The sequence below is a fragment of the Aulonocara stuartgranti genome (genome assembly GCF_965226115.1).
Source record: "Aulonocara stuartgranti genome assembly, chromosome: 4".
Lineage (NCBI taxonomy): Eukaryota > Metazoa > Chordata > Actinopteri > Cichliformes > Cichlidae > Aulonocara > Aulonocara stuartgranti.
The window spans coordinates 18,198,456-18,212,500 of NC_138942.1; the positions used below are offsets into that span (position 1 = coordinate 18,198,456).

The 14,045-nt window shown below is 43.5% G+C and overlaps 1 protein-coding gene across 1 annotated transcript in view; it reads left to right on the top strand.

The window, feature by feature from the left end:
- The first annotated feature begins 774 nt into the window (after positions 1 to 774).
- Positions 775 to 14,045, top strand: part of LOC309705507 (transportin-2-like) — a 15,770-nt gene continuing 2,499 nt past the window's right edge. The window contains exons 1-25 of the mRNA XM_082531391.1: positions 775 to 858; positions 2,319 to 2,418; positions 2,802 to 2,877; positions 3,894 to 4,043; positions 4,283 to 4,389; positions 4,903 to 5,036; positions 5,406 to 5,487; positions 5,580 to 5,702; positions 5,972 to 6,090; positions 6,200 to 6,260; positions 6,346 to 6,517; positions 6,808 to 6,960; positions 8,291 to 8,516; positions 8,704 to 8,875; positions 9,021 to 9,107; positions 9,255 to 9,362; positions 9,460 to 9,618; positions 9,751 to 9,838; positions 10,058 to 10,156; positions 10,866 to 10,961; positions 11,049 to 11,124; positions 11,349 to 11,448; positions 11,535 to 11,609; positions 12,588 to 12,737; positions 12,963 to 14,045. The exon at positions 12,963 to 14,045 is cut by the window's right edge and continues 2,499 nt beyond it. Of these exons, the coding sequence (XP_082387517.1) occupies positions 2,320 to 2,418; positions 2,802 to 2,877; positions 3,894 to 4,043; positions 4,283 to 4,389; positions 4,903 to 5,036; positions 5,406 to 5,487; positions 5,580 to 5,702; positions 5,972 to 6,090; positions 6,200 to 6,260; positions 6,346 to 6,517; positions 6,808 to 6,960; positions 8,291 to 8,516; positions 8,704 to 8,875; positions 9,021 to 9,107; positions 9,255 to 9,362; positions 9,460 to 9,618; positions 9,751 to 9,838; positions 10,058 to 10,156; positions 10,866 to 10,961; positions 11,049 to 11,124; positions 11,349 to 11,448; positions 11,535 to 11,609; positions 12,588 to 12,695 (2,670 nt within the window). The 5' untranslated portion in view covers positions 775 to 858; position 2,319 and the 3' untranslated portion in view covers positions 12,696 to 12,737; positions 12,963 to 14,045. The remainder of the gene's footprint in view (positions 859 to 2,318; positions 2,419 to 2,801; positions 2,878 to 3,893; positions 4,044 to 4,282; positions 4,390 to 4,902; positions 5,037 to 5,405; positions 5,488 to 5,579; positions 5,703 to 5,971; positions 6,091 to 6,199; positions 6,261 to 6,345; positions 6,518 to 6,807; positions 6,961 to 8,290; positions 8,517 to 8,703; positions 8,876 to 9,020; positions 9,108 to 9,254; positions 9,363 to 9,459; positions 9,619 to 9,750; positions 9,839 to 10,057; positions 10,157 to 10,865; positions 10,962 to 11,048; positions 11,125 to 11,348; positions 11,449 to 11,534; positions 11,610 to 12,587; positions 12,738 to 12,962) is intronic.

Sequence of the window (14,045 nt, forward strand, 5' to 3'; positions counted from 1 at the left end):
TTGATTGATTAAAAGTATATTTTGGATTATGATTGCAGTTTTAAGATCAGAGTTGGGTGGAGAGGAGTGTCAGGGATGCTTTATGACAGAAGGATAGCAGCAAGAGCGAAAGAGAAGGTTTACAAGATGGTAGTAACCTGCTATCATGTATTGTTTGGAGATGGTAGCAACAACAAAAATAAGTGAAGATGGACAAGATTAGAGGGACAGCACTGGAGACAAAGTTAGAGGCACAAGGCTAAGATTTTTTGGACATTTACAGAGGAAGGATAGTGTTGAATATGGATCTGGCAAAGAAGGTGACCACAGAAAAGATCTGTGAATGTAGTGACGGAGGAAATGCAGAGGGTTGGTGTGACAGGGGAGCTTGGAACACAGTGAGATAGTGGCAGATGTTCTGCTGTGCTGACGCCTAAAGGAAAGAAAAAAACGAACTTCTGTGCAGTTAACTACATTTATACTACATTTATTTCTACATTTAACTCCTAATTAATGCACAATCCATCTTTTAGGTCGTCTTTAATTCCATTTTTAGTTAAAAAAAAAACTTGCGTGCATACAACGTTTATTTAAAACAAAATGCTTATTTTTTGTTGGCGGTAGTATTTAATTATAGTATTATATATTGTTATTGTATTTGTATAATAATGTATTTTTTTTATTTATGTTTAACCAAATATGGATAGTAAAACTAGTTGCCTTTCAGTCTACGACAAATCTCGCGTAGTCAGTCAAATGTGTGACGGAAGCCGCCAAGGGTCAATTTCAATCGGCGTGCTCATTTGAACAAGAGGAACCGCTACGAAGAAGAAGAGAAGAGCGGCCCAGTACTGATTATTCAACTTTCAAGTTAATATTGTACGTACACTCCTAATAGGGTTGCACTTTAACAACGAATTCTTAATACCTCGATCACTCCTACTCATCGGGTAAGGCGTTTTACAAAATCAAAGCAAGTTTCAGTTAAATAGCATTAGCCTTGCTAGCAGTATTAGCATTAGCAGAGTGAGTCGAACTCCGATGCCTGACGATTTAGCGGCTAGCGCCTACTTACAAAGCGTGTTCACCTACTTATTACCCAATACTGATTGACATCCTTATGTTTAACCGCTATGTTTAAAACGACCGCATGGCTGTTATTGTTCTGCAAAATAATTGCTCAGCTCGGCCCTTTCTTTGGATAGCTAACGGCAGAATTTTCTTGTTTTCATGCCGACCACATTGTGAGCCTCCAGCCGGGAACTGCCCTGTCGACCAGGCCCTAGCAAGAAGGGCAGGTTGGGTATTAGTGGGGTCAGCTGTCCATAGCGCAAACAATCTACAAGCTAATCGATAATGGATTTTATAATTGGAGAAAACTAGCCAGTAAAGCTAAATGTTGTAAAGGTAAACCACATGATTATGAGCCTGGAGCCGGACATGGCGATCGTTGCTTCGTTGCTAACTCATTTCCTGAGAACTTTTTTTCCCCTCTTCACTCTGACCAGCCACAGCTGAGTGAGTGTGACCTTCTACCTCACAAAACGGGCTAACCGCGCGGCTCGGGCCCACGTGTTACGGCATTGCGTTGAAATTCGAGCGAAAAAAAAATATCGAAGCGCAACGCGGTTCCGCAACTCAGACCGGAGGACCGGGTGGGGTGGGGGTGGGGATGGGGGTAGGATTAACTTGGAGCAGTTAAGCCGGGTCACAGAGATTTTAGCTGGTCTTGTTGTCTGATGTCCTCGTTTTTGTGCCGCATGCTGCAATTAGGGTTTTAGGTGTTTGACGGGGGGGTGACCAGTCCCGGTGCCGCCGGGTCGTTTCACCCTTTAACCCACTATGAAGGCGGCCAGAGAGCTCCCAACCGACACCTGCGCAGTTTTGTTTTAGAACTGATCTTTTCTCCTTCAGCTGTTTCGTGCATGCATGCATTAAGTAACTACAGTAAACCCTCAGTGGGTTCCAATAACTTTGCATGTCATTAAGCAGAGGTATCTTGTTTTAAGTAGTGATTGATTGGATAAAAGCCCAGCAGAAGACCATCTGATGAAATGTACAACGTGATTGGCATCCTGTGGTAGTTTCAGGTCCATTGCATTACTCCTGTGTGAAGATTTGTTCTTCTATGTACAGGCATCCTTCTTTTTTGCCTATATCAACTATATACGTGCATGTCGACTGGAAATGATGCATTAAAAAACATCTGACCTGTTGCTGATGGTGTTTGTATTCATACTGTCTGATCCAGAGACCTCACCTGCTTACGTGTTTCTTAATATTTTCCTTTGAATTTAAAGAGAAATGTGGATTAATTTGTGTGTGTGTGTGTGTGTCAGGATGGAGTGGCAGCCAGATGAGCAGGGACTTCAGCAGGTCCTACAGCTGCTCAAAGACTCCCAGTCACCTAACACAGTCACACAGAGAGCTGTCCAACAAGTATCCTACTTCAGTCTGTTCTGAGTGTGCATAATAAAACTGGTTAATGGTATTTAATTAAATTTTGATCCTTTATTGCTTTTAATGTAGTATAACAATGAAAGTGTTTGAGGATTTTGTAGGAGCTGCGAGAGCAAAGGCGAGGTAGCAACTGTGACATGACACCTCAGTCATCTTTAAGGACTAAGTGCATCTATACTGTCTACTTTTCTTCACTTACAGTATATTTTTGACCAAAAATACATGATGGAAGAAATGTCACATCACATCTGTGCGATTAACATAAATGAGTAATCTATAATAAGCCCTTTCAGTCTGAGCCAAGTAAAGCTCAGACTGAAAGGGTGATTTGAAAGTGAAATGATCCTTAACTGCCACTTCAGAAACTCGAACAACTCAACCAGTTCCCTGACTTTAACAACTATCTCATCTTTGTCCTTACACGACTCAAAACTGAAGGTGAGTAGTCTGGCATGTGCGTCTTATGTCCCTCAGATCATTGATCCATTATGGTGAGAATTTAGTGCTTCCTGTTGCACGTAATAGCTGGATGCACCGAATGTTACTTATTGTGTTGGAGCCTCATTCCCAGCAGAGGCCTTGCATACATGTTTATACAGTGTGAGGGGGGCAAAAAAATGAATTGTGCCACTTGTACTCTTCTCACAGACTGACAGCAGTGACGCATCAATTGCTTAATCAACGTAGCACTTAAACATATACCAATAAATGTAACAGGACAAGTATATAGAACCGTGAACCGTGCTGTCACCATTGCTTTGGATACATGTCTTAGTTTAGGGATATAGATTTGTTATATTTGGTAAAAATTTAGGAATTTGTTCATGCCTCTACCAGAGCAGCCCTGAACTCTTCAAAGTTCAAATGAATCCTTATCGATTTTACATCGGGCTTTGCAGCAGCTCTGCATTCATCCCTTTCCCTTTAGAGTAAGTCTGCTCTCTTTGAGCGGACTTTCTTCTGATTGGCTGTCCCTCACAATCAGAAGGTCTGAATAATAATAATAATAATAGGTGAGTGGTGCTTCTGTGTTCAGAGTGTGTATAAATAATATTGTTCCTGGCATGAGCGAGTGCCAAGAGTAGGAAAAACCTCTGAGATCTGAGTGCTTGGAGCAGCCTGAAGCCTGTCTTTTGGCCCACAGGGAATACCTTTAGATTGGCTGATCTAATGATTTGAAACTTGGAGCTAGTTTGAATATGAATATCCACCTTTGCAAGAGTTTATATATGAAATAGACTGAGAAAAACTGTTGCGTCCACTTTGACTAAGAGTGATTGCTCTGAATTCCACAATGAAGGGCACACAGATTTTAAAGTAAGATGAAGAGTTGGATTACACGTCCTCAATATTGAGTAGTGGAAAACGTTGTGCACTTTGATGTAGTGATCAGACTCCAAATACACGCTGATGGCTTGGCATCTTGGTCTCTAACTGCCCTCTCTTCTTCTCAGATGAGCCGACTCGCTCTCTGAGTGGTCTGATACTGAAGAACAATGTCAAAGCCCACTACCAGAACTTCCCATCAGCCGTTGCTGACTTCATCAAGCAGGAATGCCTCAACAACATCGGCGATCCCTCGCCGCTCATCCGTGCCACCATTGGTGAGTGTATTGGTTGTGTTGGTTTTATAACTTTATATACCATCTATTTACACACAGAGTAACCAGTTTAATTCCTGTGTGTCCTTATGTTACTCTCTGGAAATGATGCATAAAATCCATCTGAGTGTCTGTGAAGGTGTTTGTATTCATACTGTCTGATCCAGAGCTTCTGCATAGGCCAAAGGTTGCGGTCTTTGTCAGTGGTGAACAACTGACCTGAACTGCGTTTTCTCCTGTAGGCATCCTGATCACAACTATTGCCTCCAAAGGAGAGCTGCAAACATGGCCCGAGCTGCTGCCTCAGCTCTGCAACTTGCTCAACTCAGAGGACTACAACACGTGCGAGGTCTGCACTTCCTGTTTGGCATTTGACTCATTTAGATAGTTGCTCTGGTTTAAGTATCTGACAATTGAATGAGGCGCGTATTCTTGAAGTAGACATAAGTTTGAATTCATCCCACACAGACAGCCACAACAAGGCTAACTGGAAAGTCATAGTTTGCAAATGATTCCTGAGACGAACCAGATATAGCTCTGCATGGACTTTGAAATGGAGCAGTAGATGTCGTAATAGTAGTAGTAATAATAATAAAACAGATGAAAATCAGGCAGGATTAGTTGTAATATCTGTGTTGGAGCAGCTAATATCTCCAGTCGTTCCTTTTATGATGACGATTTCATAGTCGCACATGTGCTTGACATGAAAAAGATGTTCTCAGCTGATAGGCAGAGTCTTTGCAGTGCATTCAGAACTTGTTTGCTCCGGTCTTGTTGTCTGATGCGGTCTTCGTTCTCTCCTCTGTGTCCCTGTACGTTTGCGTTTGATTTGACAGCTTCTCTGTGTATGTCCGTGTCTCAGGGCTCATTTGGCGCACTGCAGAAGATCTGCGAGGATTCATCGGAGCTGCTGGACAGCGACGCTCTGAACAGACCCCTCAACATAATGATACCCAAATTTCTTCAGTTCTTCAAGCATTGCAGCCCCAAGATTAGGTACAAGAAAGAGAGAATCTGGGTGTGATTTATGCTAACATTTGCCTGACTGTATATGGTTAGTTAAGAGTCGTGTTGATTGGTTTCAGTGGCAAGTTTTCTTCCTCATTACAATATTTATACTACGGTAGGAACCATTGTGAGCATGTAAGCGAGTTTTAATGTGCTTATCTGATCAGATCTTTTCATAACTCCTTTATTTATTAGCAGATTTATTGTTTTACGTTATGTAGACCTATAGCCTTCCGGTGTTTTCTGTTTAAATGAAAGGCACATGTAAGTTATACAAGGTTCTTATCTGAGGCATTTTCATTTGAACCAGTTTCTTCATCACTACAATGTCTGATCATTGCTGTTGTTGCTCTGCAGATCCCATGCCATAGCCTGCGTGAACCAGTTCATCATCGGCCGAGCCCAAGCCCTGATGGACAACATTGACACTTTCATAGAGGTGAGCTTGTGTGTGCTTCGGTATCAGGCTGCTGTGTTAGTTTTGTGCCTACTTCACACTCCTTTCTTTTTGCTCCTCTTCTCCTTTGTTAGAGCCTGTTTGCGCTGGCAGCAGATGAGGACTCTGAGGTCAGGAAGAATGTATGCCGAGCCCTGGTAATGCTACTGGAGGTCCGCATCGACCGCCTCATCCCCCACATGCACAGCATCATCCAGGTGAGTGTTAGGACAACCAGATAACCAGCTGTGGAGCACACAGTGGAAGTAAAAGGACACGTACGCCACATTTTCGTGTAAATACGTGGAACTTGGAGCCCATCTGGATGTGATGAGAAACCCAGCTCATTGAAGCACGATGATACCTCAAGTTCCTAATGTTTCTGATCCAGATTTCTCTCAAGTTTCTTCTTAGGCTGGTTTTTGTTTTTTCCTCCCTTCCCACTCACCTGATCACACATTCCCATTCTCAAACATCTGCTTTTCAGTACATGCTGCAGCGAACCCAGGACCCTGACGAGAACGTGGCTCTGGAGGCCTGCGAGTTTTGGCTGACTCTAGCAGAGCAACCCATCTGTAAAGAGGTGCTCTCCGGACACCTAGTGCAGTGAGTAGCTTGTTAAATATTGTTAGTATGTGCCTATTATTAGTGTGAATTTCCATCTGTGTTTTTTTTAATCAAGGATATCCTCTTTTGTCTCACTCGTTTAATATAGACTGATCCCTATCTTAGTAAATGGGATGAAGTATTCTGAGATAGACATCATACTACTGAAGGTGAGTGCCATCGTAGGTATTTGAATGCTTGGGATACCCAGCTGTACTTCTTTGCCATCAATCTGCTTTTTGACCGTTCCCCCAGGGTGACGTGGAGGAGGACGAGGCGGTACCAGACAGCGAGCAGGACATCAAACCCCGTTTCCACAAGTCGCGCACGGTCACTTTGCAGCATGAAGGAGGCGAGGGGGAGGAGGGGGAGGACATCGAGGAAGACGACGACGACGATGACGACACGCTGTCTGACTGGAATCTGCGTAAGTGGTGGAGAAACACATTATTTGCCAGAATGTGAGTGTAGTGACTTGACTGGTTGTACTTTGGTTTCCATTTATGTTGTATATCAGGTATTAATATGCCAACTGGCCCCTTCCCAAATGTAGCACAGATCTATTACCTTTTAAGCTGTGAGTGGACATGTGGATGTCATTCAGGAAGTACATGCAGTGAGTTTTTAGAAAACTTAAACCTGCTGTAGTTTCAGGTGATATAAGAGAAATGGCAGGTTAGGTGTCGGGTTGTAACCAAACTTTTCTTTCTCACGTAGGGAAATGTTCTGCAGCAGCACTGGACGTGCTGGCCAACGTGTTCCGTGACGAGTTGCTACCCCACCTCCTGCCACTCCTGAAAGGCCTGCTCTTTCACCTTGACTGGGTGATCAAGGAGTCTGGTATCCTGGTGTTGGGGGCCATAGCTGAGGGTAAGATGAAAGGACACACATTTTTCATGCAATCTACAGATTTTCTGGTTAGTGGTCAGAGCTGCAAAAACCCGAGCTACACCTTCCTGAAATGTTCCCAGTTTATGCATAGACAGTTATCTGTCCCTAGTTGAGATCTAGTAATGAGGTTTAACCTTATTATATGCAGTGTGCAAAAAGCCTGTCTGCATGTTCATGCAGACATTCACTTGGTGTTCTGAAGGACACATTATAGATTTCTAATGTCATGCCTCATTAGCACAGGGTTGGTATCACCAGGACACCTGATTTGATTAAGAAATCACCCCCACAGTGCCGTCTATGCTTTATTCAAAGTTACTGGCATTATCTGCGGATGTGGTGAATCCTGATTGGAAAAGTAATTTGTGTCAAACTGTTCTTTCTGAAATTGCTAAAGCAGTCTTCATATTTCTCAATTGGGAAAGAGGCAGAAACATAGAGAGGGGACTTCTCAAATCTTTTGGATGCAGAACTGGGATTTGGTACTTTCCCATTTCAACTGATACCTAGAATTCCCTCAACGGTGCCTAATTAGGTCGCCAACCTTATGCAGAACCACATCTGTCAAAAGTAATCTGTATAAAGTGATGTCTGTGTTGGAATGTCTGAGTTATAATAACCAATCACGTTTTGTCGGGCTTAGCATGCAGGTAAATGGTCTGTTTCATGAGCAAAAGAGGGAATGCAAATGCAATCTTACAAACTGTTCAGCCTAATTTTTTTTAAATTTGCATGAATAAAGAGTGATTTGCAGATGGATTAATGACTGCCCAGATTGGCAAGAGAGTCAGAATGAACCTGTCACAGAAAGAAGTGTTGTTTAGTTTCACAGAGTTTGTAGGAATGAGCTCCTGAAGCGTTCTTTATTGCAGCAAGGTTGAATAAGTATGAGTTAGGCTCTGCTCCTCAGTAGTGTGGAGTGCAGTGGGCGCGATGGATTAAGCTTGCGATTGAGGTTTCTGTTTACAACAAGTGACGTAGTAGATTTGTACTAAAACAGAACTGAGTTGCTTCTGTTCCATGTATGCAGTGAGATCTGAAGTCTGAGTGTTGGTTAAGAGGCATAAAGCAGAGAAACCTACATTTGTATCGTCTCCTCTGAAGCAAATCAGCTGTGCAGTCTTCTCGTGATATAACGCCTAAATTGATGCACATCGCAAGTACACATTGGTGTGAGACAGAATTTCACAGGGAAGAGCTGCATTATGCCACATACTGCCGGCGAAAGATTATTAGGATCAGTAGATTTGCTCTGCTGACTGCAGAAGGTCTGGTGTCGTTCTCACTCGTGCTTTCACTCTGTGCTTAGGCTGCATGCAGGGCATGGTGCCCTACCTGCCGGAGCTCATCCCTCACCTCATCCAGTGTCTGTGTGACAAAAAGGCCCTGGTCCGCTCCATTGCCTGCTGGACCTTGAGTCGCTATGCACACTGGGTGGTTTCCCAGCCCCCCGACTCGTATCTCAAACCGCTCATGACGGAGCTCCTGAAACGCATCCTGGACAGCAACAAGAAGGTGCAGGAAGCCGCCTGCAGGTGAGCCACGCTGCAATCTTTGTTCCCTTCTAACGTGGACGTGATGAAAATCCCAGCTCATTGACTTACAATGATACACTTTGTTCCCATATTGTACTCTGATCCACATCCTGCTTGTGGTATTCCTGGACCACAAGACTGTGTGTGTAGATTCAGCATTGACCTTCATCATCTTGTTTTTTCTCAGTGCATTTGCAACCTTGGAGGAAGAGGCATGCACAGAGCTGGTGCCATATCTGAGTTACATTCTGGACACTCTGGTCTTTGCTTTCGGGAAGTACCAGCACAAGAATCTGCTCATCCTGTATGATGCCATAGGAACTCTGGCAGATTCAGTGGGTCACCATCTCAATCAGCCTGTGAGTTTGAGATTTGGATCTTGTATATTTGTCTTGAATTTACTCAAGTCAATCGGGTTGCTTAGCTTTGGGAGGAGACTAATAACAGGGAATCATTGATTTGTTGCAGAAAGCCTGAGCTGTTACCACTGTGTTGCTTTTTCAGGAGTACATTCAGAAGCTGATGCCCCCTCTTATTGCAAAGTGGAACGAGCTGAAGGACGAAGACAAGGATCTCTTCCCTCTGCTGGAGGTGAGTAAATTTAGCGCTGCTTAGAAACAGGGTTTTTCCTGTTTTCTGTTTGACATGTCCAAGTATGTCGAAGAAAAAATGCTTTACGTCATTTAGAGGAAGGAGAAGAAAACCCAAACAAAACTGTGCTGTCCGGATGTCTTTCAGTGTCTGTCGTCAGTAGCCACCGCCCTGCAAAGTGGGTTTCTGCCCTACTGCGAGCCCGTCTATCAGCGCTGTGTCACATTAGTCCAGAAGACACTTGCTCAGGCTATGGTGAGAGAGCAAGCATGAATAGAATAAATGTGGTGGAGTCTGTTTAAATCTTGAACTGGTGCTTAAAAATTCACATTTTTTCTTTCTGTCTACATAGATGTACAACCAGCATCCAGACCAGTATGAAGCTCCTGACAAGGATTTCATGATTGTGGCCTTGGATCTGCTGAGCGGCCTGGCTGAAGGTCTGGGAGGACACGTGGAACAGCTTGTGGCTCGCTCTAACATCATGACCCTGCTTTTCCAGTGCATGCAGGTGTGATGGAAGTTCTCTTTATTTTTCTACATGCAAAAACTAGTTTTTCTGTTTTTTTTTGGGGGGGGGTTTTTCTCCCTCTGAGTTTTCTGTGATCCCTGTGTAACACCAAGTTATGTGGTTCTGCTGCAGGATACCATGCCCGAGGTGAGGCAGAGCTCCTTTGCTCTCCTGGGCGATCTAACAAAGGCATGCTTCCTCCACGTGAAGCCCTGTATTGGTGAGCGTGCGTTATCAGAGCAACTTTGTCACATTTTGACTGATTTACTAGCTGCCCTCTCATTTTATTACCAGGGAACACCCAGATTTAGTGATTGTTGTAGCCACTCATGAGCTCATGTCTTTAATGATGAGCTGTAAAAAATAGGAGGCTGAAATGAATATCCAGCTGTGTGTTTGTGAATCATTGTTGTAACTGGTGTCCATTTCTCTTCTCCAGCTGAGTTCATGCCCATCCTTGGGCTCAACCTGAACCCAGAGTTTATCTCCGTGTGTAACAACGCCACCTGGGCCATAGGGGAGATCTCCATGCAAATGGGTAAGTAACAGATCTTATTGTGGATGGTTTTCCTGTCGTCCCCCCCACCCCCCAGTATCTGGATATGATGAAACACCCAGCTCATTGACACAAAGTGATACATTTTGTTCCCATAATGTTTTCTGATCCAGATCATTCACAGTACATGTTGCATGCAGGCCTGTGCAGTCTGAGCTCGTACGTTCAGGAATTGTAAACTCTGCCTCAGTGTGGGCGACATATTTTGGCTGAGACAAACTTGAATCAAAGACGTGTTCAGAACCTGATTCTCAAAATGGATTTTTACTATTCACAAATCTTATTTAATAGTTTAGTAAGAAACTAGTTTTTCTATTGAATTTAAGTAAGAGACAACACCAAGGCTTGTTTAGGTTTTAAGGGCTTGGTAACTGCAAATGGTTTTATTGCTGATAAGTGTTCAGACACTCCCTTTTCTTTCTTTCTTTTTTTTTTTTAAGGACCTGAAAGCTCTTCTCAGTAACTTATGACCAATGAAGCCCTGAAGAAAGTTAAATCAGTGTTGGGTATTTTTGATATTTCAGCTTTAGGTTTTTCACGTGTTCCTTTTTATTCGATTGAAGCAGGTCCGATTCTGTCTTGTGCCTGATTGGCAATGAATTCCTGGCTTTAACACACTTAGAGACGTTACCATGTTGTATCCACACTGCAGGATGCTCACTGCCTCCTTCTCTTCTTTGTGGCTCTCCAGGTGCAGAAATGCAGCCGTATGTGGGTATGGTGCTGCCACACCTGGTGGAGATCATCAATAGACCCAACACTCCCAAGACTCTGTTGGAAAACACAGGTAAACAATCAGCTACAGAATGATGATAAGTGTGTCTCTTAAATTTGATTCTGATATTGAAGACTTCTTTTATGTCTCTCTATGCAGCCATTACGATCGGCAGGCTGGGTTTCGTGTGTCCTCAGGAAGTGGCGCCACAGCTGCAGCATTTCATTAGGCCATGGTGAGTCCCAGTATGGATATTACCATATATGATTGATTTTTTTTTTTCACGTTCTACTTTCACAGCATGAGTAAAAACTCTTTAACTTGTTAGTTTAAAAAGTTGAAAAACTAAAAATAGTTGAAAATAGTTGAAAAATTGCTCAAAGTGGAGCTGCTGTAAAACAAACAAAAAAACCCCAAGTTGAACTCATTCTTCTGTCGCCACATTGCTCCTGTTCACAGGTGCACGTCGTTGAGGAATATAAGAGATAATGAGGAGAAGGACTCGGCTTTCCGGGGAATCTGTGTGATGATCGGCGTGAACCCTGCAGGAGTGGTGCAGGTAAGGTGATATTGCTTTAAAGGGGTTAGAGAAGTAGGGGAGGTCTACTTTGGCAAGTGCTGAGTTAACAAGTCTTCTGTGTTCAGGACTTTATTTTCTTCTGTGATGCTGTGGCCTCATGGGTGAACCCGAAGGACGACCTGAGGGACATGTTTTATAAGGTAAATACTTCATCAAAAATCATATTTCTGTGACAGTCTGCAGGATGGACCAGCGTTTGTGATTAAAACGTTCCCTCTTGTGTAGTTTTGGGTCACCGACCTATGATGATCATTAATCAGACATCGGAAATCTGACGGCATGGTGCAGATGGCTTTGAAGTCTGAGAAGTGTGGTACATCACTAAGTCAAGCTGATCAGTCAATAATGAGTACTATAATATAATAATAATCAATACTAATCAATTCTGGGTAGCCTTAGAAATCCCTCTTGCTAAAGCTTAAAACATTAGGCCTCTACTTTGAGCAATCCAGATCGTGGAGGGGTCTTTAAATTAGTTTTAGGTGCTCGGCCCAAGATGCAGCTGCAGTTGCAAGGTCATAGCTAGATGTACAAAAACTGTATATTGAAAATGGATGATGCCACTTTAAGGTTACACATTAATTTGTGGGTTGCCATTATGAAACTTTGCCTTTAATTTTGATTGTCGTCGTGTGGTTGTTATGCTGTCATGACTTTATTTGGACGGTAAGGAGGAGCTAAAGAGCTAGTGCTAACTAGCTGGTTTATTTGTGATATAAATGTCAAAGCTATTTTGGCTTAAAAAACTGAACAGCTATCTCTTTAGTGTCTTTACAGTCAGAACAAGTGTGTTGTGTATTGAATAACACATGAAGCCAGCAACTGAGACCATAAACTGATGTTGCAGTGAACAGACACCCCTCCATATATTATGGTGACTTTTAACATTTTCCAGTCTGTTTGAATATGTCAGCAACACGTAATGATTTATCAAGTTATCTCGCTTCAGTTGCTGCAAACTGAGATTGTCAAGCACAGCAACCCAGTGAGAAAATCTACCATTAATGTTGCCATAAGACAGTCTGCTATCAGCCTGCGAAAGACTTCGCCCACAAAGTCTGACCTTCAGATTTGAACGCCTGCTGCAGAATTTATCAAGTCTCATTTGTTTTTCCAAGATCCTGCATGGCTTCAAGGACCAGGTCGGAGAGGAGAACTGGCAGCAGTTCTCTGAGCAGTTCCCTCCTCTGTTGAAGGAGCGCCTGTCAGCCTGCTACGGCGTCTAACCCGGCCACCCCTTTGGTCCACGCAGGACACTGACCTGTTAGGTATGTTCACCAAATGATGTCACCCAAATGAAATACCCCTCAGCCCTCCTCTGGAAGTGATGAAACACCCAGCTCATTGATAAACAATGATACATTTTGTTCCCAAATCATTTTTTCTGATCCAGAATCGCACTTTAACCGCTTCATTATCAGCTCTGCATGCATCTGTTCACACGATGTGGTTTAAAAGTGTCTCCTCTGTTCTTGTGTTTGCTTGTCCCCCAGGTTAATGAAGGGGAGGGTAACAGGGGAACTCATTGCACTGCCCAGAACGTGGGGAGAAACTAGAGCTGGAGGGACGTGACTGGCCTTGACCCTCCACTCTGCGGATAGCCTCCATTTCCCCTCCCCCGTTGCCCTGTTTGTCTCTCTGAGGGAGGGTGGGAGGAGGGTGGTGGGTGTGGGGAGGGTAAACTGGGGATATACACATACCTCTCGGATAAAACGCCTCACTAAATCCAAAATGCTCAAAAGTGACTTTTCGCCAACAGCACCGCAGGGATTCTAGGTAGGTGAGGGCAAAACGGAGGCCAAGTTCGACCTCCCCCCCTCCTCGATATTTTTTTTTCCTCTTTTTTTTTTTTTTTTTTAAATTAGTCTGACATAGATGACGGCTGGGAGGGGAGGGGGGGTGGCAGATAGGTACACTTTTAAAAACAAAACAAAAAGGAATTATCTGAAACAGCATAGGGTGCCACAGTCCCAAATACCCCACACAGGTGTTTAAACAGGCTCGTGCCAGAGGCTAAATAATAAAAACAGGCGCTTTTACTATGTAACAATGTGCACACAGTTTCTTTTGCACCTTTCACTGCAAAAATCATCAAAGCATTTTGTGTGCATACACATGGGTCTTTTTCTTCTTTTCCTCTCTCCCTCCGTTTCACGTTTACTTCCTCTTCCCTTGGTTGCTGAAAATCTTCAGGCTTGTAGCTATTTTCCTTCCCTTGTCGGAGGCAAAGAGATGCAGTACATCTGTCCTCTTAAGGTTTTACCACCGCAGTACCAAAATATTGCATGGCATACGATCACCTCTTAAGTGATGCACGTTAGAGTAAATGGGTTTTGTTTTTGTATCGTTTTGTTTTTTTCCTTCTCCATTTATCGCGCTAGTCGTCGTCCGAACGGGGAGGCTTGCCATGACGTAAAGCCGTCACGTGCGTGGTTCTTTTGTCCTCCCTTTTCATGCATATTGTCTAATCAGTGTCCATGTAGTTAAAACGGAGGCAGCGCGCACATGTGCGAAGAGCAGATTATAGGCAGGTTTAATCAACCCGTGCGCATTTTTGTTTGGGGAAAAAACCAACA